Source organism: Symphalangus syndactylus, chromosome 3 (genome assembly GCF_028878055.3).
Source record: "Symphalangus syndactylus isolate Jambi chromosome 3, NHGRI_mSymSyn1-v2.1_pri, whole genome shotgun sequence".
In the NCBI taxonomy this organism is placed as follows: Eukaryota; Metazoa; Chordata; class Mammalia; order Primates; family Hylobatidae; genus Symphalangus; species Symphalangus syndactylus.
Window position 1 is genome coordinate 142252094 of NC_072425.2, and position 27997 is coordinate 142280090.

General features: G+C 50.1%; 1 protein-coding gene across 6 annotated transcripts in view; it reads left to right on the top strand.

The window, feature by feature from the left end:
* Positions 1-27997, top strand: part of PKNOX2 (PBX/knotted 1 homeobox 2) — a 290540-nt gene that overhangs the window by 184971 nt on the left and 77572 nt on the right. For 4 of the 6 annotated variants that reach the window (XM_063635619.1, XM_055273622.2, XM_055273626.2 and 1 more), the window contains 2 exons: positions 4543-4650; positions 24096-24204. In XM_063635619.1, coding sequence (XP_063491689.1) covers positions 24118-24204 — 87 coding nt within the window. In that variant the 5' untranslated portion in view covers positions 4543-4650; positions 24096-24117. Of the gene's footprint in view, positions 1-2764; positions 2784-4542; positions 4651-24095; positions 24205-27997 lie in introns of those variants that run through there. The other 2 variants (XM_055273627.1, XM_055273628.2) reach the window with 2 other exon arrangements.

Here is a 27997-nt window from a genome sequence, read left to right on the forward strand (position 1 = left end):
GTAGATGGGTCCAGTAGAATGAACTTGGATAGGCAGAGAGAGGCCTGTGGGAGCTATACTGCTGGAGGTGGAGAGGTCGTGAGGACAGAGGAACTTTGTCTTTAATCTGAAGCTCTTGCTTCCTTTCTTGTCCCCTGAACCATCTGGGCCATTGGGTCACACAGCCCCGTGTCTACCCATCCCTCCATTTCTCTCTGACTTTCTGTCTGCATCTGTGGCTTGGCCCTGCCTGCTGTGCTGCTTATTAGCTTTCAGAGAGGAAGAGCTCTGCATGGTGACAAAAAGGGGAGTGTTGTGTCCCTCTGCCTGCAGTCTAGAAAGGGGCACATAGCTTGAGTGTGGAGGGTAAGAGGCGGGTTGGCTGGGAGGATGGCCGTGGCCATCAGGGGTCTCCTCCTCCCTGCCATCCTGGCTCTCTGTCATGTGAGTGGTCCCCCTTGTGCTTGGTGGAATTGCTGACAGTGACAGGAAGGAGATTACAGACTGTATTTATGCCTTGTAGCTTTCTGTAGGCTGTTGGGAAACAAATGGAACTCGGCAGTTGTCAGTTCTGGGAAGGAGAATTCCAAGTGTATTGTAGCCCTGAAGCGGTGCCCTGTGTGGGGGCATGCTGGTGTCACCTCTGATCATCCTTCCTCTCTCAAATGTGTGTTTTATTCCCTCTCTCAAATGTGTGTTTTAATCCCTGAGTGGAGAACAGGGTCAGCTTCTTTCCCTAATATTGGAGTGATTCCTCTCTGAGTTGTAGCTCCTCTGTGTCGTCGTGGGGTTGGGGCAGCAGAGGCTCAGCTAGAGCAGAAAGACAAGGAACACGTGGCTATGGCAGGATGTCGGAGGGAGCCCTGGAACCCCAGTGCCAGGAGGGACACAATGAAAGAGACAGGCTGGAGGCCACACCAGGCAGGCAGAGCTTCCTCCCCTCCCCAGCCTTGACCCTGGCCCTGAACCCTGCTCTGGCCATGTGGGATCCGGAGGCTGACAGTCAGAAGCAGCATCACACACACATTGTAGGTGACAATTATTTCTTTACCTCCTATTTTGCCCACTAGACTGTAAGCACCTAGAAGACAAGGAGAGAGCAGGGGAGAAAGAGAGAGAGAAAGAGAGTGAGTGAGAGAGACAGAGACAGAGACAGATAGTGTGTGTGTTGTGTCTTTGATGCCCAGGCCCCAGCATAAGGTAGATTCTTAATGTATGGGGACTAAATTGAAGCAATTTGTACCTTCCCAGAACAGGGCAGGAGGGAGTAGTAAAAAGCTACCGAAGAACAGATCTGTCATTTGCCAAGTCAGCCTCAGACACCTGGAAAAGGCTGATGTTAGCAAAGCTTCCAGGATTGGCCCACCCCACCACTCAGGGCACAGCCGCCTCTGCCTCTCCTTCCGGGAGTGCAACATTAATTTAGCACTTACTACTGCAAGCACTGTCTTTGGATTGGTAAGAAATAGAAGGGCAAAGAGAAGCAGAGAGCTTGGGAGAACAAAATGTCTGGAGTCAGAAGGCACACCACTTGCTGGCTGTTTTCTTAGGCAAGCCCTGTTCTTGACTTTCCTAAGCCTCATTTTCCACACCTACAAAATAAGAGCAACCACCTGGCGAGGGAAAGGCGTCTCTCATACACTGCTGATAGGATGTAAATGGGTGTGACCTTCCTGCAAGTAATTTGTAAAAATTCCTTAAGATGAACACACCTTTGGACTTGGCAATTCCACATCCAGAACCTTATCCTAAGAAAATGATCAAGTCTGGGGCAAGAGTCCACTGCAAGAATAGTCATTATATGTTTATAATAGCAAAAACTGGAAATAATCTAAACAACAAATGTGAAGAATTTGTCTGAGTAATTATAGTATAACCATAAATGGAATGCCATAATCATTAAAATTATATTTTCCTCTTACATGAAAAGGTGTTTATGATGTGTTGTTAAATATAAAAGGCTATTTAGTGAACAGTATGAAAATATGATACTGCTTTTAAAAAAGAAGCATTTTACTCCAAATATTAACTGTAGCTTATATTTGTATTGTAGGATTGCTACTAACATTTTTCCTCTTATTATCTATTTTTTACAAGAAGCATTTGCTATTTTTTAAAGGTAACAAAATTATCATATTAAAACGTCTACTTTTAAAGTTTGCTTTAATAGTTAAAGAAGATATTACACAAGAAAGTGCTTTGTGAACTGAAAAAATTATACAGATTTAAGATAGGACTTCTGCCCATGAGAAGCTTATAGTTTGGAAGGAGATGAAAGATATCTAAGATAACCATAGCATGAGACAGGATGTGACTAGAGCTTTCAGAGAATGACAAGCAGCATGTTATTTGGAAGCACAGAGGAGGAAAAATTACTTCTGGCTATGGAGGTAGCGGCCAGAATGTTTGCGTGAACACTGAGGAATGATTCAGGTAGAAATATCTGATCAGATAGAAATATGGAATCGGGCTTTGAGGGGAGTGGGAAGTTGTGGACAGGTTTGGAGAATGGTAAGTGTTGTGAGCTGTTGGAGAGTAGAGAGCCACTGGTGCAGGGTGGAAGATGAGTCTAGAAAGGCAGTCAGGGCCAGCTGCTTTCTAGACAATGAGCAGATGTGTGTTGAAGGCCTTCTCTGAGCAGGAAGTCATTGTACTTCTGGAGGAGGTGGTGCCACAGCTGTAAGCCCATCACAGGCATGAGGCACTCACGGCTGTGTCGGCAGTGCCTAGCGTGGACGAGACCTTGAAGAGCATGAATGAAGTCGCCTGTCCCAGTAGCTCTGCGTGGAAGCAGCAGTGCAGGGGTGCGCTGTGGGGCCGATGGTGGGAAGGAGGAGCATGGCGGGGAGAAAGGCCCTTTGTAGCTTGTGCAGTTGGGGATGGAAAGGAGGGAAGATATCTTCAGGCCTGACTGGAAGAGGATGAGAAGTGGGATAGTGATGGGGGAGTGAAATGGAGATGAGGCTTGGAGGAGGGAGGAATCAGGCATATCTCCCAGGTTTGCTGCTGGGGTGGCCACAGAACTGGGAGTCGGTCACAGAGTTCACAGACAAGGTCACATGGAGGAGAAGCCTGGTGCAGGGAACAAGCTAGGAGTAACTGGACCATGATGATGCCTGTGAGCTGGTCCTGGTCTCTTGGGCTCTTCCTAGGGGCTGCCCAAGGCAGGCAGTGGCTGGTATCTCTTATTTCTTCTTGGGAGGAGCCTGGGGTGCAAAGAAGGGAGGGGTTTTTGTTTTAATCCAGAGAGCTTTTGTTAATGGAAATTCACAAACCACCCTGCTTATCCTTGCTTCCTTCGGCTCATCCCACCTCCCAGCACCCTTGGCTTCCTCTCTTCTGCCACCAGGAATTCAAACCTCCCTCAGGATCCCGGATGCTGTCTCTCTGCCACCCTCACCTCCCGGCAGTGCACACACACAAACACACACACACATACACACACACACCAGAAGGGAGGTGAGAAAGTCTCATTGTTCAGGCAAATGTCTAAATTTCCACCACCTCACCACCACCACCCCTTGCAGCTCCCGGCCTGGGCCACTGTTTAGCTCCTCCTGTTGTCATGTCACCAGTTAATTACATTCTTTACTGAGGTGCAAATGTGTTTTTACAGAGAGAGTAAGATGGTGTTAACTAGGAAGGAACTGTTAATGTTAAAGATGCATTTACCTCTGGTGTAGGGCAGGCCCTCCTGGCCAGCAGTTCTCCCAATCCTGCTCTGAAAGTGCCGCCCAGGCCTCAGAGCAGCCCCTCCCCTGACCCTGCCATCCTGGCTCCAAGCACAGCCTCACTGAAGTCCAATTAGCAACTCATCCACAAGGAGAAATTGATGGGACTGTTTGAGGAGTGTCCAGCCAGACCTTATGGCCGTGCTGACCATCCAGCCTCCATTTGCCAACACCATGGTCCATTTCAAATATTGAGAAACAAAATTAATTCACTTTAATCTAAAAATAAAAATAAGTCATGCAGCCAAAACCAGCTTGAGGCCACAGGTTGTCCTTTACTGCTAAGTGCCGCTTTAGGTCCATTCCCCTCCGACTCTTCCTCCCTGCTGCCCTGGGCACCTCCCCACCCACCCTAACCCCTCAGTGTCTCTCCAGACCCCAGTCGAAGCCTGCTATCATTTGGATCTGCAACTTATCCGCACGCCTGACAAATCTACCACTGTCCCCCCCTTCCTCTGAGTTTCCCCACAGCCTTAATACAAGATGTCAGCTATGGTCTTCCCAGCACCACAGAAATCACTCACAGGCATCTGTCCGCACTTGGGGGAGAGGGCCGCAGGCACTCCTGGTGTCAGGAAGCCAGACGGGCAACAATAGGGCGTGTTCGACAGTGACCAGGGCATGGCTACCGTGGCTCCATGGGCCTCACTGACCACATTGAGAGAAAGTTGAACGGCAAATACAGGAGAAATGGCTGCAAGGGAAATTACAGAATAGAGGACATGCTGGAGAGGCCTGGAGAGGGGAGAACAGGGCCCGGAAGCCCCTCTTCTCTGACTGCCCCTGCACTTCTTGCCTTCCCTGCTGAGAGCTGCTCTACCCTTTTTTGCAGGTGCTTTGGCTCTAGCAGACAGGAAGAAATTCTGGCCCAGCTGGAAGTAGAAAGAGGGGAGTGAGTCTCCTGAGGACCATCTCAGAGGCCCCCGGGATCACCCGAACAGTAAGAAATGCCCTTCTGTCCTTTAACATATAGTTACACTCCCCAAGCAGGTTATCTTTTCTTCTGAAGGCCTCTAGAATGAGCTCAGAACATGAGCTGACACTTAACATGAACAACTTTGAAAGGCAATCATTGTATGATTATTCTCATGTCTTTATGTCACCTCCTTAGCTCCTTGAAGAGGAGGGCTGGGTCTTATTCCTGTCTCTTTTCATCTACGTATTCTGTGAACAATAAATGGTTGTTGATGCCGATGGGTGGGGCCTTGCTTAGTATCATGGTGATGATTGCATTTGTACCACTCTCTGGAGCAAACATGATCACCCATGAATGACCTGGTGGTGGCGGGGCGGGGTTGGGGGCTTCCTTAAAAATGCAGTTCCAGGACCCCAGAGCCAAAGCTTCTGATGCTTTGAGTCAGGATTAGGACTCAGGAACCTGCACCCCAAATCTTTCTGATGTATGGAAACTGCATTCCAGGTGTTTCTGATGAACTCTGAGAAATGGTTCTTTTGAATGTATAAAGCATTTTGAATAGAGAATCTCATTTAATCCTCTTATCAGATAGCGTTTTTTAAATCCCCTTAAGTAACTTCATGATCCCACAGATGTAAGTATCAATATAGGCAGGGATTTAGAAACCCGGTTATCCAAAACAACCCTTTTCTCTTTCCAGTATGCCATGATAAGGGCTGGATCTGTTATGGTGAGATTGGGCCCCAGCTCCAAAGGACCTTGCCCAGGATTTTGTAAGTTTCCCTGATGTCTTAGGGCCACCATGATCTTACAGTTCATCAGTCTCCATTTTGGCAGCAGAAATCGTTGCCAAATTCCTCACAAAGCTGGTTTCCTTGGAGAGAGGGAACGAGGGAGAGTTAATCACAAAGATGAAAGTCCCTTTGCCCAGCTCCCCAAGCAGCTAGTTAGTCTATTCAGAGGACCACATGTCTGAGGATAGACTGGCAACAATGCTCGTCCTTCTTCCTGTCTGGGGAGCTCTGTGTTCTAGGTACAACGAGGGGTGGGCGGCATGGGAGAGCTGTGGCTCCTCGTGGTGGAAGCTGAGGGGAGGGTATCTATGCAGGTCAAGTCTTTGCTGAGTGTGGGTTGGGGGATGCCCGTTTCGGGGGCAAGTTGAGCCTTTTCAACATTTGGAGTCTGTGTGCAGAGTGTTGTCACAAGGAGTTCACTGTAGACAGCAGCTGTGGGCAGGGCTTGAAGAAGATGGGAAGAAGGTACACAAAAGGGACAAGGGTTCTACACCTGGTGAATCCGTGTGAAGTGTGCTGATGCCCAAGTTCAGTGGCTTTCTCTGGGACTGAAAATAGAACTGAGGCTCTTCCTGCTGAACTCTCCTGTAGAGTCCTATTTCTCTGTAGGCTGAGGCTGCGGATGCTGGAGTCCAAACAAGCCAGTCTGAGCCTGGGAGAATGAAAGTGTTCCTTCCATCACCTGCATGGTAGAATATGGGTAACAGGGTTGATGGACTGCTAATCCTGCTGTGAATTACGTCTTGCTGTAGAATGGAAGGCTTCCACAGATGGGGTAGAGGCAACCTCAAATATCACCCCTGACCTTTGCCCTCTCACTCCCGAGACACACACACACACACACACTCACACACACACACACACACACACTCACACACACACACACTAACCACTGAACCGTCTTGCCAAGTGAGTGGCAGTATGGTCTGTTCTAGGGACTAAATACAGTTGACACTATTGCTTGGATGGGTGCAACTGGCAAGGACAATTTTTGCAGCTAATGCTGGAAGTGTGGCAATCAGAGAAGCTGCCAGCTGTCTCACTTAAATTCTTAGCTCTCTCGCTCTCTTTTTTTAAAATCGTTTTGCTTACATAATCCACCCCCTTTTTATTTTCTAATTCTCTCCTTGCAAAGCTGGCACCAGAGGGGAAGGGCTGGGGTGGAGGGGGTAGCAATTACACATCGGTTTGGGGAGCATTTACATTTTGCAATTACAATTTAAAAATAAGTCTCGTTAATGATCTCCACGTGTAAACGACAAACCTTAACTGACATATATACTCTCCTGGGCCTGCCTGCCTCCCCCAGAGTCAGGGCTCAGTGGAGGCAGAGGTGCCTAGGGAGACATAGGAGGAGGCTGGGGGCCGGTGTCTGAGGGGTGGCAAGAGAAGGTCATATGCCTTTGAGGTTGGTACAGGACAGATTCAGGACTGAAAAGTTGGAAATCAAGAGTTCTGGACTCCAGCTCCTTCTCCTCCCTGCACTCACGCTAGGTCCTAGCCCATCTTCTTCTGAGCCTGGCACTGTAGGAACTCTGCTAGGGAGAAAGGGAGCCCCAAATGCTGATATCCTCTGTGGTGGGGATTTTCAAAGTCCTGTTGGGCAAACATAAACCTTAGTTCTCAAGAGCCAGCCAGTGTACCTGGATAGTCATGGATTGGGTAAAGGAGCTGATTCCATACTCAGGGTTCAGGAAGGGAACAGCATTTGTTGTATCCCCATTTAGGAGAGACATATCTCCTCTTCTCAGTTGGTGAACACATAGTTATTGGAGTCCTCTGGTTCCTTGAGGAAACTTAGGCTTTGGAACCAGACCAACCTAGACTCCAATTCTAGCTCTGCCATTTGCTGCCTGTGAGATTTGGGGCAAGTTACATAACTTAAGTTTTCTTTTTTTTTTTTTTTTCTTTTTTTTTGAGACAGGGTCTCCCTCTGTCACCCAGGCTGGAGTGCAGTGGCACAGTCTCGGCTCACTGCAACCTCTGCCTCCCAGGCTCACATGATCCTCCTGCCTCAGTTTCCTGAGTAGCTGGGGCAACAGGTGCACACCTCCATGCTTGACTGAGTTTTGTATTTTTTTTTTTAAAGAGATGGTGTTTTCTCATGTTCTCCAGCCTGGTCTCTAACTCCTGAGTCCAACTGATCTGCCTGCCTCGGCCTCCCAAAGTGCTGTGATTACAGGCATGAGCCACTGCACCCAGACACTTAAGTTTTCTTACCATCATTGTCTTTCTGTAATTGTGGTAATCATATTTACCTCATGGGGCTTCTGTGCAGATTAAATGAGAGAATGCACAAGAATGCACCTCACACAATGTCTGGTGCATCAGAAATGCTCAGAAAATGCCAGTTCCTGTGCAGGCCCCTCCCCTTGAGCCCCAAAGCGCTGCCTTCTACTTACATTAAAACTGCTTCTTTCCCACTACCATGGATACTAGGGAAGGGCGATGTGGTCTGATTTGTGCAGGCCTCCCCTCAAAGTCAAGCCATCTGCATTCTGAGCAGCTCCTGAACGGGCCCCCTCTGAACTCCCTGTAGGATTCTCTGCAGGCCATGGTTTTAGGCTCGCAGGTCAGCCTTCAGCTTGTCTGCTGTTTCCTGACTCTGGCTGTTCACAAAGCCCAGTTCTGTCTTTTCTGGACATCATAATTCAACCGCGTGACCTTTTATTGGCCACTGCCCCTCTCTGGGCCCCACATGTGTTCCTTCTCTGTGAATGAGGGAGGAGGACTAGAGGCTCTCTGAGGAGTCTTTCAGGCCTGACATCCTGTAGTCCTTGGATTCTCACTCCCCTCTCTGCTTCCCTCCACCAGATATTTGTGTAGAAAGCTGTTCATCTCTTGTGCAGCTTCATCCAGGCCAGTCTTTGGACTGAGCACTTATACTCAAGAACTTAGAGTTGTTACTTGAAATATGCACAAAATAGTTCTTATCTACTGCAAAAAAGAGGTATTAATTTTTAAAAAATTAGCCAGGCATGGTGATGCACACTTGTAGTTCAGCTACTCAGGAGGCTGGGGAGGGAGGATTGCTTGAAGCCAGTAGGTTGAGGCTGCGGTGAGCTATGATTGCTCCATTGTACTCCAGGCTGGGTGACAGAGGGAGATCCCTGTCTCTAAAAAACAAATAAGCAGGCAAATAAGAGGCATGCAACTTACAAAGGGAAGAGGTCTCAAGCAGGCCAGATGGCCCAGGGCAGAGGACACAGAAGTGGGTGCATGATCAGAAAGCTCCTTGAAGGTAGGGACTACATCTTATCGGTTTTGCTCTTTATTATAACACAGTTAAATGTTATGTTTTAAATATTGTTCTAAAACCTTGCTTTTTAAACATAGGTTATATGATTGATAGCTTTCTGGGTCAAAACAAATAGATCTACTCCATTACTTTTAACCGCTGCATAGTTTTCTATTATATAGATGTATAATTATTTATTTATTGTAGTTATTTTTTAAATTACAAGTATGTGTGAGAGGAGAAAGCAAACAGTGTAAAAGATACAAAATAAAAACTCTCCCTTCCTACCCTCACCTCTCCCCACAAGGCTCATGATCCAAAGTCAACCACAACAGCTTCTGGCTTTAGATATTTGATGGCCAACATTTATTATATTAGATAATACGCTTAAGTCCTTTTTTCTCAGTTTATCTATTTATCCATTAACTGTCTGCTATCAAAGTTGAGGAAATTAGCATACATCCTCCCCCTCCAATTTGTATTAGTTTGATAAGTTTTTATCAAATTACAGTTGATATTATCTATTTTTAGTTCATAGCATTATATATACTATATAACATATATACACCGTATATAATATATACTATATATTAAGATAAGTATAAATCTTCTAAATCTTAATAATGTAAAATAATAGTAATATACTAAATAACACATACCATATAGCATTATATATACTATAGAGATTATGTATTATATAGTGTAGTACTACATATTATATATAATACTAAATAATATATAATATATACTCTGTAATATATTCTCTATATAATATAGTATATAGCATTATATATCATAATACTGTATACATGATATATAATATATACTACTATACACTATATTATATAGTATACTATATAATATATGCAGTATTTTTAAATCACATATAATAAATAGTATATTATAATATACATTATATAATATGTAATATTATATATTAGTGTATATAATCATATGAGGTATATTATGTGCTATGTACTATAATACATATGTATGCTATGTACTATAATATATAATTATATATGATATAATACATAGGATCTATAGTATACCATATACCTTTATACTGTATATAATATACTATATATAGTACTACATATTATATTTTGCATAACAATAAATTATCTATGATTTTTACATTGCTAAGATTTAGAAGATTTATACTGTTACATTGCTGTAGTTTACCTCTGCATTCTATAGGTGATTATAAGATGGAAGTCTGTTTAAAAGCATTAAAACCACTGTGGGCATGGCAATATTATTCAACTGCAGAACTAAGCAGTGTGAGTGGCCCGTGGAAGGGTCGTTACAACGTGGCTGCTGTGGAAGAACCTTCTGAGCCCTGTGGTGCTGTGACTGGTGCCCTGAGCAGCCACTCTTTCTTGTCCAGTGTTCTCCGCCTCTTCAGATTTCTTCATTTGCTGGGCTACAACCTCTAGTTATTGTTAATATCAATGAATGGGAAATAAACTCCAAGTTCTCACATGTCCAACACTGGCTTTGTCTTCACACTTGACTGATAATCGGACTGCGCTCAGAATCCCAGGTTCAAAATCTTTTTCTCCTAGAACTTGCTGACATGGCTGCACTGTCTCCTTGTTTCCGATCTTGCAATGAGGATCCGTGGGAACGTGTGGTTCTCTCTTCTTTTCCCATTAAAGTTCTGATTTCACCAGCGTGTGTTGGGGCTTGAGGTCTGCTTTTCTCTTCTCCTTTCTTAGCGCTGGGATCTTTTAAGTCTGAAGTCACCTGTCTGCTTCAGCACAAGGAAATTTCCATTTTGCTACGTCTTCATTTCTTTTCCTTTGTCGTCTCTGTTTTCTCCTTCTGGGACGTCTATTGCCCTGCACGGTGCCCAACACAGAATAGGTGCTCAATAAATGAGGCCTGGATTTGCTACTTGGGACCTGGGTTCTAATTAGGGCCCTATCTCCAACTTGATGCATGGACTTGGGCAAGTTTCCTTATTTGTCTCGGGAAGAAGTCAGACCTCATGACGACTCAGGACCCTTCCACCACTGTTGGTCATCTGACAGTCTGCCCTAGTGCCTGGAGTTCCCACTGCTTCCAGAATTGGAGAAGAAGCGTTCATTTCCTGAGGAGTGAAGAAAAGGCTGAGGCTGGGTTTCAGGGCAGCCGCAGCAGCTGGCTTCTCACTGTGGGCAGCTCCTTTGGACCCTCCATCTCCCCAGCATCCGCTCTCTGTCCCCCTTGGGGAGCTCTCTGCCTGACCTTCCCCATCATTCTGAAATGGGCTTCCTCACCTCCCTGTCTCCCTCTGCCCATCTCCCCTACTCCCCACACTTCCGCAGCTCACATGCACCCAGCTTCTGCTAGTGAAATCATCCCTGACCGTGGCAAGTGCCTCATTAAGTGAGCTCTTTTTCTCACGTTTATGAACTGCAGGACAAAGAGACAGCAGACTGCTCTTCCCAGTGCCACAAAGCACAGGCTCTCACTGGAGACAGCCAGGCCCTAAACAGAGAAGAAAGCTCCGAGGGGGCTGCAGACAGCAAGGATCGTCCCCAGCCCCAGGCAAACTTGTGCCCTTGGGGAGTCATCTTAGAAGAGTAGCCCCGTTTACTTCTTCCCATCCCAGAGCCTGGCTCTGGGAGCAGACATCTCACATGCAGCACCCTGCCTGCTCTGATCAACCTGCTCTGGACAGAACCTCCTGATCTGGAAGTAGAGACACTTTGTTCCTTTTCCCTGGACAGGCTTGACCCTGGAAGACCCAGACTAACAAATGCTCAGATCCCAGGGGATTAGTAACTGTTCTAAGCATCCCAATTTGTCCCTGAGGGCCAGAGTCCACTGTGCAAAACTGCCTTCTTCTCCTCCTCTTCTTCCATTCCCTGGTCCTTGCCCTAGCATGAGAAATGGTGTCCATCTCACTGGAGAAAGAAGAGGGCAAAGTGAAGGCATGATCTTGAACATCGAGACTACAAAGATTCTGTGCTAAAGGCAGGACTCTTTCTTTCCACCCAGACCATAATGATAGGAAATGGGTTGCGCTGCAAAAGTCAAAATTAAGCTTCACTGCGAGTTATAATTTTCAGACCCATTCCTAGTATTCAAAGACTCTGTTGCTAATATGAAACACTCCTCCTCTGTGTCTGAGAGCAGCTGAAAGGGCCAGCACATGACTAAAGTTTTCCCTCTTAGGAGCCAGAGAACCACAGCCCCTTTCCAAGGCTGGAGGTTGAAGGGGATGGGACCTGGCAGAGAACAGCCCAAGCCAGTGGGAGGTAGAACACAGCTCCGTCCTTGCACTTCTGTTTAATAGCTGCCTGCCTCAGAGGATGTGGGCAATAACCCTGCTGCTGGCTCACTGGCTGCCCATTCAGACTGCTGCCTGGAATCTCTCTGGGCTGAGAGCGGAAGAGAAGACTCTGAAGTGAACAGGAAGGGGCTTCTTTGGCAAGATGATAAATCTTGGACTCAGGGAGATATGATAAGAGAGGGGATGCCCCCAACGATGGGGTGCCCTGACTTGCAAACACTAATACTGCTCCACTGGACACGCTTTCCCAAGATACAGCCAGCTGCTTCTTAGCCTGTGCGTCATGGACAGATTTCATTCCAGAACAGGGACTTCTTTACAGCTGTGGGTGGTCCCTGGAAAGCCAAGGGTGTGTGGGGAAAGGCCAAGTGGAGACCGTCACAGAGAGCAGGCTGACTGCATGCCCCCTTCTACCCCACTTCACTCCTCCTGGACCCCAGCAGGGCCCCTCAGTCCAGTATGACAAGACAGAGACGCTGACAGAATCCCAGTCCATGTGATTCAGAGCCCTGGCCCCAGAGCCGCCAAGAGCAGGGTGAGGCACAGGCAGCCTGGCTTTCGTACTTGCCCCACGCGTTCCCGGAGCTCTGCTCCCAGACAGCTACGACACATTATCAGATTCCAATTATACATCGCCTCTGAGATGCAGCCTTCAGCCATGTATTTCCATCATTTTGTGTTCTTTAATTTTGTTCCTTCTCCTCCTAATTGAACACAGTCCAATGAGTCCACGATGAAGGCTCAAGATTTGCCGCTTTCAGCTCGCTTCACGTTTTCCATCTTCGTCTCAGTCGTATTATGTTTACGAGACCCCTGCTTCTTATCGCTGGGATCAGCACTTTCATTTTCCCATCTCCCGCTCATTTTTATAAAATAATAAGAGCAAAATGCAATGAAATATTTAACAAAATGTGTACACACACTGCTGTAGCAGGATGACAGGGCCGATGGAAGGAACTTCCCCACCGTGGGAAGGCACGGAGTGTGTGTCCATTAACTGATGTACAAAAGCCCAGGCTCGGCAACACAGAAGACGTTTAGTGGTGTCAGTATAACGTGATGCTTGGAAAATCAGGGCAGAGGAAAGTCAAAGGACAGCCAGCATTCGAGGGCCCAACTCTAAACTGGCAGCTTGGTTTTATAATCAGCCTCACCTTTCCTGCACTTCTCCAGTTTCTAGTAGTCTCAGTCCTTCCCTGCTATTTCCTGCCCTCACCCTGAGACTTCCAGTTAACCCTGCAGACTCTGGGATCAGACTGTGTGTAACATCTGGAAACTTCCTCAAAGCCCCAGTTTGCTCACCCACGAATGGGAACAACTGTAATGCCAACACCATCTGGTTGTTAAGAAAAAGAGACCAGGTGATCCGTATCTGCTGTTAGTGTCATGCCTGGGACACAGGGAGGGCTCAATAAGTGGCAGTTGTTATTAATTATATATTATCATCTCACTCATAGCCAAATTGGCTTTAGGAACTAACAAACTTATTCTCACTGCTGTCTAAATGGCTGCTGGGACGTAAAGGGTTATGCTTCTTGGATTGGCTTGTTTTACATTTTAAGAGCAAGCCAGGCCAGGTGCGGTGGCTCATGCCTGTAATCCCAGCACTTTGGGTGGCTGAGGTGGGTGGATCACAAGGTCGGGAGTTCGAGACCAGCCTGGCCAATATGGTGAAACCCCATCTCTACTAAAAATACAAAAATTACCCAGGTGTGGTGGCAGGCGCCAGTAGTTCCAGCTACTCAGGAGACTGAGGCAGGAGAATTGCCTGAACCCGGGAGGCAGAGGTTGCAGTGAGCCAAGATCACGCCACTGTACTCCAGCCTGGGCAACAGAGCAAGACTCCATCTCAAAAAAAAAAAAAAAAAAGTAAGGCGGCCAGGCACAGTGACTAATGTCTGTAATCCCAGTTTGGGAGGCCAAGGCAGGCAGATCACATCAAGAGACCGAGACTAGCCTGGCCAACATGGTGAAACCCCATCTCTACTAAAAATACAAAAATTAGCTGGGTGTGGTGGTGCATGCCTGTAGTCCCAGCTACTTGGGAGGCTGGGGCAGGAGACTCGCTTGAACCCAGGAGGCAGAGGTTGCAGTGAGCCGAGATCGTGCCACTGCACTCCAGCTTGGTGACAGAGCAAGATTCTGTCTCAAAAAAAAAAAAAAAAGAAAAAGAAAAAGAAAGAAAGAAAAAAAAAGGGTTAAGCCAAAGCAGTTAAACTATAACCATGTATATATATTGAGGCTCCATAAGGAGGTGGACTTTGTGGAGTCATATTGCATAGGCTGCCCCTTCTCCCCCAGTGAACATGCAAGGCAGAGCCATCATCTTGTCTGCTGGGGGAACAGGGGCCAGTGGGCAAGATGGGACATGCGGGTGAGGAGCAGATTTTCCATAACACAGAAACATGCATGATGATTTTTCCCGCCATGATTTCCCATGTGTAGTCCTGGAGTGGAAAGGGAAGGAAGCCTTCATGGAACAGTAGGCTTTGGAGCCCAGTGTTGATGAAGGGAAGGGCATGGCTGTGAAATACAGAACACCTTGCTGGCGGGCAAGAAACACAGCAAAAGGCACGAGAGCATCTTAGGTTGGGCGATGGAGGGAGTGTCTGCTGGGGTGTGAGTCTGGGTGGCCGAGCCACGTCCTCTCGCATCATGGCTGTCATCTTCCCTTCCCCAGGGCTGGCTTTCCTGCAGCTCAGGAACACAGAGCCAGTGTACCCGCCCTCCTTCCAAGGGGGTAGTGAGGACCAAGGGTGGGGCAGCCTGGCTGGGCAGCCTTTCCTCCTCTAGCCGATCCCATTGCCGTGGGCTCTATTTAGAGCTCTTGTTTATTGTGAGCTCTTCCTGGGCCAACACGAAGGTGCAGGAAGAACACACGTTGGCTGGTTATGGGCGTGTCAGGAATTGGTGGCCTTTCAATGATAAATTGAATGCACAGTGCCACTTGCTTCCACAACCCTGACTCTGGACTTTTTTTTTTCCTAAAGGCAAGTTTTAAAAATTGGAAAAAGGAATCATCTAGCCAGAGGATATGGTACAGTCCTCAGAGAGAAAAGTGGCCTGACTGACCCTTTTAGCTCCTCTGGCTCCAGGAGAATCTGAGGTTGCACCAAGGATGGAATGCATAGGCTTCAGGTCCCTCACCTCCATGCTCTCCTTCCCCCACCAGCCCCCGCTCCAGCCACCCTGCCCACACCTTACTGGTCCCCATGCCTGCTTTCCTCCTCTCCCCAGCTCCCAGGGAGTGTCAGGGCCCTCCTGACTGCCTCAGAGAAGAGAGACTTATGAAACGGAGGGAGCCGGAGAGGGCTGCCGGAGGTGGCTCTGCGCTTTTCCACCTGGGATCCCAGCGCTGGAGCTGTTTGTCTGTCTCTGTTGAGTTGTGGGTCTCAGGGGCCGGGCCTGTGTTGTTTTCTCAGCTCGGTTCCTGAGTAGCGGCTGCTGTCAGCTCTTGACAAATAATAATAAACCTGGGAATCAGGTTTGTCGAGGGGGACTTCGGTCCCAGGTTCATTTTTAGATATGTTTCTCTGTGAGTGTGTGCAGACAAGAGAGCACATGATAGAGTCTCCAGGGGAGGGGAGGGCCGGGGCTCCCAGGTGCCCTGACACTCCACCCTAGCCACCACCGTGGAGGAGCTGGAGGGCTCTCCACTGTCCCGATCCCTGGAGCTGACTGCAGGTTGAAAAAAAAGAAAAAAGAAAAGAATTGAATAAAAGGCTTCAAGCTCTCTCCTTTTCCTGGGCCTCCCCACCTCTCCCACTCTTGTTGTTTGGCTAGAGATGGAGGGGCTGGAGAGGAAAACAAAAGGGCCGAATCCCCTCTCTAGGTTAGAAGGTTCCAAGGGGGCCACAGGCTGGGGGAGGGAGTTGGCTTAGACCACCCCAGGGCAGCAGCTGTGGCCTCCCTCCCGCCTCCATTCCTGGGGGTGAATAATAGGGGAAGGGGCTCCTGGAATGGGAGAGGTACCCTAAGTTGAGCATCACTGGCAAAAGCAGGACCCAGGTGTGGTGAGTGTGAATTTTGGGGACGCAATAGTGATGGCCCTCTGGGGCAGAGCAGCACCCACTTTCCAGCAGACAGGACCCACCAGAGGTCATTGCAACCATCCCCCTGCCTCCAGGTAGGAAAAGGTGCACACCACTTCCATGAGCAGAATGCAAGGGCTGTGCTCCCCATTCCAGCCGGCACGCTTTTTTTTTTTTTTCTGTTTTTTGTTTTATTTTGTTTAAAGGAACCAAAGGGGGGAAAATTGCCAAGTTGTAAAGTGCTTAAAGAGGAGATGAGAATCTTCATCAAAATGCTAAAAGCTGGAGGGGAGAGTAATGTGAGAACTCTTGCCTGCTATTTATGGGATTGATTCTCAGATCAAGAAGAAGCAAGCAGTTGGATGAAAGGAATTATTGTTAAGCTCCTCGGTAGGAAGATCTAATGGACAATTGCCGCTATCAGGGGGAATTAAATTGCTGTTTCAGTTTGTAAAATATATCAGCGACTTTTTGAAGCCAGAAAAGGTGTGACAGCGAGGCAGGGAGGGCGGTGGGGCTCCAGCACTCTCGTTCCTGGCGTGGAGAGGCGGGAGCAAGACCAGGAAGAGGGCCCGGGAGTAGGGCGGGTGTTGCTCCTCTGACTCTCCTGCTCCGTGTTGTGAAGCCCAGTTAAAAAAATAGCTGAACTGGGGACTCAAGGAGGAGAGGCTGCAGGCCTGGAACTCTGGCTTCTGTGTGAGTCAGAGGGGCATGGCCATCAGCAAAGGGCAGGACGGTGGGGCTCCTCTCTGGGAAACCTGGTCGGGCTGGAGTTCAAGGAAGGCAAGTCCTGTCCATGGAGGAGGGAGTGGCTGAGGAGGGTGATGGACCCAGTGCTGGGGCCTGTCCCCAAACACTGCTTTGTCATGCTGCTTGTGTGCCCACTAATCCTTCCCATAGTGAACCGTGGACACAGAGGGACCCGGCACCCTCTTCTCCAGGGTGGGTCTCCAATGTAAGCTTCTGCTCATCTCTAGGCTGGGGTCAGTGAGTGCATAAGTGATCTGTTGGCCCGACAACACTGGGGACATATTGTTACTCCAAATAAAGAACAAACAGTAAAATGGTCTTGGGAGTGGAGACGGGAGACGAGGTTGAGGCCCTTGAAAGTAGGATCACAGGCCATTAGGGGGAGGCCACGCTTCTTGGGACGGAAACTGGGGGTTGGGTGGGAAGGGTCTCTGGATTTTCTGGTCTCACAGAAGGCTCTTACCTTTTCCAAAGCATTCACTCCATGTGGCATTTAAGGGCTGAAGGAGGATTGAGAGAGAAAGATTTGCACATCTCTTAGGAAGTCAGAAGCAGGCAGTCCTAGCCAAATCTCATGCTGGCTTCAGCTCTGTCCCCACTCTGTTCCCTGGACACCAGCATCATGATATTAGGGCATGACCTGGCACCACCTCCCAAGTTGGCTTCCCAGAAGGGTGGCAAATGACAATTAGTATGGAGAGCTATGGGTGGCCAAAGCGTCTGCTTGTCTTGGTTGTCATCTTTGCCTCCCCACTGAGTATTCAAAGGAGGACCCGGAGGAGCAGTAGGGAAGCAGGTGTTCTGGCTGTGACATTCTGCAAGGACTTGGGCTCTGTGCCGGGTGCAGTGTGCCCTGGGACCTGGGTCATTGTGGAGTCGCAGCTTATTTTTGACCTCTTAGCTGGCCTTCAGGACACAGAGCGAACCAAGGATGTGAGACCTGAGTGCAAATCCCACTCAGTTCCTCTGCACCTGTCCCTCCTTCAGTAACATAGATATGTACAGCCTCCCTGCCTGGCTCCCAGCCCCCACTCCGAGCCTGACCTCATCACACTGGAGGATCTCCATTTCCCCCCATCAGCCCAGGATCAGAAAGACAGGCAGAAAGCAGGACCCACTCAGCCCCACATTCCTGCTGCCTGAATCCTCAGGGTCTCCAGCTTCCTCTCAGTGCCCACAGCCCCTGGGGTGAAGAGGTAGGCGAGGGTGTTTGCTGTGCTGTAAGGTGGGGCAGGCTCTGGGGAGCTTGCCCCTCTTCCCAAATTCCTTAGTCCTCCCCTCCAGGAGCCTCTACTTCTCCCTCTTTTGAAACATTTCAACACGACAACTGATTTGGAGGTGACAAACCCCTGCTCACATGGTCAAGCTTCCCAGCCCACGGTGCGTCTTCTCTCTCCCTTCTGTCCTCCTCTGCCACCACAAATTGACCTCACACTTGTCACTGCTCAGTTCTCGGTGCCAACTCCATCCACCAAGCCTCAGGGACCACCGAGCTCCGGCAGACACCCCGCCTGCAGCTTGTCACTTCTAGCCCTTACTGGGTTTTGCAGAGAGACCCGGTGCGTGTGTGTGTTTCTATGTGTGTGTGCTCGTGTGCACCCACACGCCTTCGCTTCTTTAGATAAATCCACAGAGTCACATGAAATCAGTGACAGGTTGACACCGTTATTTCAAGATTCATCGCTATGAGTTGCCAGCAGAGGAGACCTAGCCAACTCCGTTCCACCAGCAACACTTTTTTTTCCAGGCATAATTTATAGCACTGGGGTGAATTTGTTTCCAAAAGATGAATATCACACTATCAGCAACAGCTGCCTCTCATTTTTATTTGTTTTTAAATTTGACTCAAAGTCCAATTCTCCATACACATCCCAAGCTGCAAATCCTAAGGCGACTGATTACATGATTTAGTAAACAGGTTATATTATATAATGCAATTAAAGCGGGCCCTGCGACGCCACCTACAGGCCACTTCTGGGAAGGGAGCTGGGCCAGAGAAGATCATTTTGGACGCGGTGCTGGGGCTGAGGGAAAAAGAGACGGATTGCGCCAGGGTTGAGGAGGCTGCCCCAGAGGGAGATGTTGAAGCCAGCAAGGTTACCAATGCAGCTTTTCGGTCCCTCCTGCTGAGTTCACTGTGTTATTTCAGCCTCCTGCAAATCTGTCTAGACGTCAGAATCCAGGCCTGGGCAGCTGCTCAGAGGGGACGGTTTGGGGGTGGGGGTGGAGGGGTAACCTAGGGGCGTCTGGGCTGAAGGAATTGACGGCTCCTGGCTCGCTGACCTCAGGGGCCTCCTTCCCACTCTCCAACTAGACGAGAGGAAGAGAAGTCGGGTGCTGGCTGGCCTTTAGAAAGAAGCTACAATCCAACCCTTTCCGTTCCATTCAACAAGCATGTGTGCAGTGCAAATCCTGGGCAAAGGTTTCCCGAATGTTCTGGGGAAATCCCTTAATTTTGCAGTCCGAGAGGGAAAGTGACTTGTACAGGCTACAGAATAAGTGGTAGATTCCACTGGATGTGGAATCCAGACTTTTTTACCCCAAGGCCAGGCTTAGATCATGGTAACTGAGAACTGAGGGGTAGCCCTGTGAATTCCCTCATCCAGTCACAAAGTTTACAGATGGGGAAATTGAGACCCAGACAGAGAATGGGACTTCCACAGCCCCTACTTGTCTCAAGGGAATGAAAATCATGAACATGCTGCTTGTGCGTGTCAGAGGACAGAAAAGAAGCATTCCTAGGGGCCCTCATGAGTGCCTCTTAGCTGCTATGGAAGGAAGGCAGGAAGAAAGGGAGGAAGGAAGGAAGGAAGAAAGGAAGGAAGGAAGAAGGGAGGGAGGGAAGAAGGGACAGGAAGGGAGGAAGGAAGGGAGGGAGGGAAGAAGGATGGGAGGGAGGGAAGAAGATTGGAAGGAGGGAAGGAAGGGAGAAAGGGAGGAAGGAGGGGAGGAGGTCAGGGGCCAGAAGGCAGGCAGACCCGGGCCACCCTCCCCTCCATCCCTCTCTCTGAACTCCAGCACTCTTCAGATGAATGGGGCTCTGGGCCTGAAGGATTCCAGCTTCTCCAAAGAGTTCTTCTAAGAGGGTAGCATCACTGAAAAGCAATTCCTGGGAAAAGGGACTCACTTCCCCGGGGCTGAGAAAGAAACTTGACCAGAGGGAGTGGGGGGAAGGGCGTGAAGGAAGAAAACAGGACTGTCAGAGTCCAGGAGGGTGGGAGTGTCCCCTCCCCCTTGTCCTTGTGCCAGCCATGGGCCCTGTCACCAGTTTGGGGCAGGTGGGTGGGACAGTGAGGGGCAAGCGAGCTGGCCCTACTTTCCCTCTCCCCCATCAATTTATCTCAGCTAGGGTCAGGGGCCAGGAACAAATGCTGTCAGGCCAGCTGGCCAGAGAGTTCCCAATTAGACTTTGTGTCTCATCCTTAAGGCCCTGAGCCCCCAACCCCAGCACCCTGGCCCAATTACTGCCTGGCAGCATTAACCCCTTGGTGCCCCAGGCTGTTAATGGAATGTTAATTGGTCTAATGGGTTTCATGTCAACAAGTCCTAATGAGCTCCTTCCTAATTAGCTTGGTATTTTTTTCTGAGCCTGTTTGTCAACACTCTGGATTTGGGGCTCCAGACTGCCGACCTGGTGGTGCAGGGCTGTGGGAGGCATGGGTTGAGGAGGCTGAGGGAGGTGGGTGCCCGGGACTGCCTATCCCATTTCCTAAAGGGATGTGCTTTTATGACTCTGCATCCACTGACCCTGCCTTGCCGGCTCCTGGGCTCTCTAAAATGGCATTTTAGTTTCTTCTGATGATATCAGAGACACAAATGATTTCTTCGTGGATATCACTGTGGGGTCGAGTGTTGCATTAGAATTTTTCCCTCCTAGATGTCACTTCATAAAGGTTTTCAACATTGAACAAAACAAAACAAATCAAAAAGCAACCTTTCCCTGTGAGCCTGTTCACGATGGGAAATCTCTCCATGAGAGATGCTCCTCGTCTGTCCTCCACTTGCAGTCTTGACTGTGCCCCCTTGAATGCCCAGGTGTCTGGTGACAGAGCACTGGGGCCTCTGGACAGGGCCAAGCAGCCTCTCAGAGTCCTTGACAAAAGTTCCGAAGCCCGGGGCTGGGTTTGCAGGGGCTCAGGCCTGCTGCTCCCCTCCCTCTCCCAAAGAAAATGCAAAAAGGGCAGGCTTCCCCCAAAGGGCCGGGACCCCTGCTGTGGCTCAAGGAGTTCCCCCACACCCCACTGCAAAGTCCCAGCCAAGTCAGATAAGGCGAGTCAGATCCCCAAATTCCTCTCCAGGATGGTTGCACGTGGCCCCTCAGGAACCGGGGAAGTGCATGTGTGGGTGGAGAGGTGTGAGGAAAAGAGCCAGCTTCCGGACATGGGTGCAGGGTCTGCAGCAGCTGAGCTCCCAGAGTGTCAAGTTGCCAGAGGCTTCTGTGCCTGAGCAAGCAGAGAAGGAAACTTAAGCCTCTGATGAAAAGGCCTCCTGTTCTCTTGCAGGAGAAGCCCCCAGAGGGTAATGGGGCAGTGGCCTAGTGGCCTGTGGTGACCCCAAGGAGGGGGAGGGACCAGGGCCATCTGGGTCCTCAGAATATTGTTCCTGTGTCGTCTTCTGAGGCGGGTCTGGCCCTGCCGCACAGCCTGGTGGGCTCAGGACTGAACAGTCTGGTCTCAGCCTCATGGGTGGTTGTCTCTGGGCGCAGACTACTCTTAACCATCCCTCCTTACCCCCAGACAAGGCAGCCGTCCTGCAGCTACAAGTATTTCTAGGGACAGCACCTCTAAAATGAGCCTGCCTTCCATTCACTGGACGGTGAACAAAAGAATGTGAATGAAAGGCGCCTCTCTGTAGCCTATGCCCTCCTCGTTGAGCTTCCTTTGTTTTGCCTTCATTATGACTTTCTAATCCATGGAATGAGGTTACCAAAAGACCCAAGCCCGAGGTTAAAGAGAACTAGTTGCCCCTAAGAGGGGGAGAAAGCCCTTCTTCCTGAGGCGGCTCCCACCCTGACTCTGCCCCCAGGCTCCCTCTTCTGGAGGCTGCAGGCACTACAGTGCTATGGCCCTTCACTTTTTTCCCGGCAGATGAGCACCTGTGATTGATGCTCCCGGGAACAGATCCCACCATCCTGGCCCTTGGGCCCTATCCAAAGTCGCCTTCTCTGCCAGAGTTCCAGGGAAGGCTATGTTTAATAGGCCCCTGAAACATTCCTATTTCCTTTATTTTTTCGGGATCCAAAAAAGAGAAATTCCACCCACTTTAATGTCTCAAAAGTCTTAATTCTGGAAGTTCCTTCTGATGTCTCGAAGAGTCTATATCTCCCCCCCACCTTTTTTCCCTCTACAACCCTCACTCTGCTCACTCTGGGATGCTGACCACCACCCAGACAAAGATCCAGCTGTGAACAGAGGCCTTGGTTCCCCTGCCTGAAGAGAGAGTCTCCCCCAAAGCCCCCTCCTGCGTCGCTTTGCAAAAGGAAATTGGATCTCAGGGACCAGCGGTGTGTGAGATGGGTGAGGCCCTGCATGCTGTTGTGAAGATATCCTGGTGGTCTGTCTTCTGAAGGAGGCCAGGCGGGGGCGAGTGACAGGCAGTGAGGCCGACGGAACCTGCCTGAAGTCGGCATTTTTAGCACCGGAGAAGCCATCCCTCCCTGTGCATTCTCCACCCACCTCCACCTCACTTTCTTCCTTCCTTTAGGACGATGACCTCCCTCTCCTAGCCATGCCTCATTCATCTGTCCCAACCACACTCCTTACACTGTTCTCTGCACAGAGTTGGTAGATGGTAGACATCTATTGAGTGAAACAGGCCTTTCCAGTGCTTTTTGCAGCAGGTCAAAGCGTACTTGGTACCTTGGAGACTCAGGTCAGGTCAGAGTAGATCTTACTTCCACTTCCTGAAAAAGAACCAAAAGAATCATACACACACACACACACACACACACACACACACACACACACGGCCCCGGAGGCCAGCCCCTTTAGTTGACAGCAGCTCCAAAGCATTCTCAAATTCCCACAGAATTCAGGTCTGTGAACATTTTGGAAGACCCTGGGAAGGGCCAGGCTGGAAGACGATGAAGCCCTAGGTGCCTCAGGGAGAGGAGACGGAGGGTGTGAGTGCTGTGCTCACAAAGGTTTCTAGACCAACAGTGCCCTCCACCCAGGAGAAGGACGCGTCCTGCCCTCCACAGAGGCTCTTAGCAACCTCCTACCCTACAATGGACAGCCCTGTATCAGGCAACTAGCCTGTGGCTTCTAGATCTAAATATTTCAGAGCATCTACTGCAGCACAACAGCTCTCTGGGCATTCTGTTTCCTTGGGTGGCACAGCCGGGCTGTCTCCACTTATGGCACCACATCCTAGTTCAAGAGGAAATCTTGAGGCTTCATGGGGGCAACTTGCCTGCTTACTGGTGATGGGGAAATGATGGGGGGATCAGTGGAGCAGACCCAGAGCTGGGAATCTGGAGGTGCTGCTTCCATGCTAGCTTCACTAACAAGTCCCCCAACCCCCGCTGTCCCATGCACAAGTCACCTTTGGCCTCTGTCTTCTACCAGGCAAAGAGGCAGGTAGCCCATTTGGCTCTGATAGGTCTTCTGGCACCCCCACATTCCGGTGACCGTACTGAACCAAGGCTGAGGAAAGTCCTCCTTAATAGGATATGCAGGCACATCTGTGGACACGCCCATAGTCACAAGCCCGCGCCTGGAAAAGTACAGGAGTGGACTGTCATTCCCTGACTCTTTCCCTTCCCCAAGGCCTCCAGGCAGCCACCCTAGGGCTACAGTCTGAGGACGGGTCCGGGCCCCCGTGTCCTTGCCACCACTAGGGGGTGTGGTGAGCCCTGGGGAGGGGCGAGCTTGGCGCTTGGGGACCCTGGAGCCCAGTAGCTGGCCTGAGGCCCTCCTGCCCCTGTGCGCGCTGTGGCTGCTCCAGAAAGCCTGGGAAACAGCGGGGCCAGGGGCACCCTTATCAGGTTGGGACTCAGGGCCCTCCTGGGGAAGGAGGGGTATCCAAATGGCCTCGTCTCCCGGTGCTGCTACCAGGCAGGCCCCCTCCCTCTTCGTGCCACCTCCCCACACGTACAACAGCCCGGAGCTGATGCTGAACAAAGCGCCTCTGCAGGGGTACCGGTTGTTTTACATATGATTTGAATATTATTTCTTTCAAGTCAAAATAGCACAGCAAGCCCCTCCCCACCCAGGCCTCTTCCTTAGCTCTCATTTGTTGCCCTGAAGGGCGTGCAACCCTTGCTGCATCCAGCCGGCCCAGGTGGCCCAGCGGGGGACACAGGGGCTGCTGGGTGCCCAGGGCGGGCCTGCTCAGCGGTGTTAACGGTGCGGCCCCCTTTCTCCTGCCCACAGGTCCTCCATGTGAATCAATCCCATGATGCAACATGCCTCCCCAGCCCCCGCTCTGACGATGATGGCCACGCAGAATGTCCCGCCCCCACCCTACCAGGACAGCCCACAGGTGAGTGCGCAGGGGCCGCTGCCTCCCACCACGGGGGAGGGAGTGTGGTGGCCTTAGAGCCCCAGCTGCAGGCTGGGATATTCCAGGGGCCGACGGGCTGGGCCAGGCCTCCTGCAATCATGTCCTGGCGGCACTCCGGGCTCCTTCCCGTCAGCCTGGGGAGCGAGAGCCCTGCAAACAGACCCCGAGGGGAGTCACCAGGTTCAGACCCCAGGACCTAGGACTGGAAGCTAGATTAGTGGTCACAGTCCTGTGCCCCACCCCATCCATCAGACAGCAGATAAGCACAGCCAAGCCCCTTTGTTGTGACTGGGGCAAAATCCGCAGTTGGGGAGACCCAGCTACCAGATGTGAGCGGAACTGCCCTCTGAGTGTTTGAGAAACTTCACACTCAGCGGCTTCTGAGTGCCAGGCCCCCCATTCTCGGGTCACTTGGGCCCTTTTGTCCTCCTCTGCCTGCCTATCGGGAGAATCTCTGTTCTCTTCAGAACTCTTCTGGGCTTCTACTTTTAAAAAGCCAAGATTCTTTCTGTACACCCCACAACCCCTTCCTTCTGGTCCCCTGCTTCCATCCCTCAGCTCAGACACAGCCACCCCCCAAGATCTTCTGCACTCCCCACCCCGATTGCCACTCCTGCAACAGGCCCCTCCTCAGCAGTGCCTTCCTGCTGTCTTCATGCTGTCTGCCCTTCTCCTCCTGGAAGCCTGCCCAGCTTGTGGGGGCTGCCCTCCTACATCCTTTAGACCAGCCGCTTTTCCTTTTTGCTTCCCCCAGGTGTTCCTCTGGTCCACCCTTGGTTCTTTGGAAACTTTGAGTTTTGTGTCTGTGCTTTCACAGAAGCCTTCATTCTCTGACCCTTCGCTTCACACTCTCCTGTCAATATGAATTCGATAATTATTTATTGGGCACCTGTGATGTGAAATGCACCCAGCTAGAATGTCCATCCACACATTCGCCCATGTGCAGCAGGTGCCCGCCGGGTGCTGTGGGCAGGCTACCATCTGCACTCCTCCAGCAGTCACTCTCTGCCCTCCTCTGCCATCCCTCACTCATTGGCATTTTCAAACACAGTGGTTCTCGTGGGCCACACGGAAGATCTGTGCAGCATGAAAGGGGTCTTAAGATGCAGATGCCAGGCTTGTGCTCGCTATGACCCTGATGCCTCCAGCCTAGTGGGAGCATATAGTGGCTGCTTTATACATCACTGTCATCCTCCGGGAGATTACCGGATGCCATGGGGCCTCTTTCTAGAGTACCCAGCATATGGAACACCTTTGACTGCTCTGCCCTGGAAGGTCCGAAAGCCCTGGTCCTTCACCGATCTCTGAGCACGTGTCTACGGCCCCGCTCCCACATACCAAATCGTATTACTTCCCCAGCTCTCCCAGCCTAACCCCATCCTCAGCGAGCCCTCTGCTCATGCCAGTAGCTTCCATGAATAAGCCACAGGGTTGAACTTGGCCTTTACAGGGCTCTTGTATTTGAAAGCTTCCAGACATCCAACACTATGTCAAGTCCCTTCCCTCTGTAGTTTCAGCTCCAGAGACAAAGTTCAGAAGGAGCCCTCAACTGATGGGAACCTTTTGCCTCCCAAGAAAGAAGTGAGAGAAGGAGAAGCTAGGGTCCAGAATAGGGGCAAGATCATCCTTCTTCGATAGCAGCAGACCCATTCCCACTCCGCTCAGCCAGCACGCATCGATGCCCACATATCGATTAAGTGGTGGGAACATGGGCCCCACTTGTTTTGTGACTGGATTCCCTCTCCAGTCAGAATGGGGAACAGAGATGGAGACCCTTCCTGTATTTAGCAGGTGGTAGCTGCCAAAGCCCACACCTCCATACCCAAGACTCAAGGATAGACCAGGGCAGGGCTGAGAGGTCAGAGAACACTGTGTTGGCATGACTGATGGCGGCTGCTTCCCTCTCACCCACCCCTCCCTGTTTTGACTGCCTGGGGAGCTGAGAGAAGTTTTGGTTTGGCAGGGATTAGCAGGAGAGCTGCAGCAAGGGCCTGTGTTGAATGCTGATCCAGAAGCCTAATTTAATGATCAGCATACAGCTGGATTAATAAATCCCAGCTGCCAAGGGACAGATGGAGGTGGGCTGCAGCCCTAAGGTGCTCAGCCCCTCAGAAGTCACCACTGAGCTGCTCCAGCCTTTGTGAGGAAGAAGGGCTCCACTTCCATATCTGAGGTCTCAGACAGAAGCCAGATACAGGGACTGCCCGAAGGCTCTCCTCTCTGAGGATCCGCCAGAATGTCACCATTTAAAATCTTCACATTTAGAGCAAAGGAATAATTTGCCCTGGGGAAGCTGCCATCTATTTATAACCCTGGTAATCCACGAGTGAAATGTCTGATGAGAAGCATCAGTGTCCATGGTGAACTGACCAGGTCAAGGTGTCAGGGTCTTTATGGCCTTGACGAAGCCACTGGGCTATGCCCAAATTGCCATTGGCCTTCCCCAAGCTGAGCTGTTTCCCAAGGAAACTGAGCAGGATGCGGGGCTAAGGGAGAGGAGCTAGGGCAGGGGTGGAGTGGGAGGGATGGGGGAGCTGGGGGATGCCCCCAGAACAAAGGCTTCTGACTCTGGGGAAAAGGCTGTTCTCTCCAGAGAGTGCTGGTATTTGAGGGCCTTCTGCCCACTCTTTCGGGCTTCTAGGAGGGACTCCCTTTTAGGAACAGCTCTTCCACGCATGCCTGGCTGCTGGCACTTTCTGCAAACTTGCATTGGACCCCTGACTTCTTCCCTTTATCTTTTCGAGATATGGACCCCAGCTTCCTAGGGGGAGACTGCTGCATTTCCCTTCAGAATGCTCATATCCCCAAGAACCAGCCGCTCTCTGAGACTCCACATCTTCAGGGAAGCAGGGCCTGATGGGAACATGGGTCAGGCACATCAGGGAATCCTGTCCAAAACAGAGCTCTCAGGAAACAAGGCCCACGCCCTCCTCATTCCTTTAGGTCTAATCTCATTACTTTTGGACCACGTATGACTTGTTTCCTCACAACCTGGGTAGCTGAGCACACCTCTCCATCACCTCTTCAGAAACCCAGTTTCTTCCACAGGCAACAAATGGACAGTCTCTGATATGAAGTCTCCCAAATGAAAAAGGAAGCGAGACGCAGAGCCCGTCCTCTGAGACCCATGCGATCGTTTTAATAATGTTCCCATTGTGCTAAGGGCTAGCAATACCGAGCATAATCTATTCAAATGCACAGGAGAATCTCACTTTGGAAAATTAGGAATCTGCATTAAAAAATTCCCAAGCCCCGGACCTTCTTTATAATAAATTAGAATTTTTTTTCAAGGCAAGTTCTTAACTTGGCAATTTCATTTTTGAAGTTTGGGGAATAAAGTTATTAAAAATGAGGGAGGCATTTTTTTCTTCCCATTTTCGTAGAGAAGCATTCACTGTTTTGGCCTCGTGCTATTTGGGCACAAGCCAAGTGATACGATGGCTAAGCGGCTTCTAGCCCCTCAGTTCTGCTGCAGTCCATCCTGGAGAAACTTTGTGATTGCTTGTAAGGCCGCCACTCTCTGTTGATTATACACTGAAGGATGACTATATGTTTAGAAAGTGCAAAAGCGGGCTGGGCACGGTGGCTCATGCCTGTAATACCAGCACTTTGGGAGGCTGAGGTGGGCAGATTGCCTGAGGTCAGGAGTTCGAGACCAGCTTGGCCAACACAGTGAAACTCTGTCTCTACTAAAAATACAAAAAGTAGACATGGTGGCACATGCCTGTAGTCCCAGCTACTTGGGAGGCTGAGTCAAGAGAATGGCTTGAAC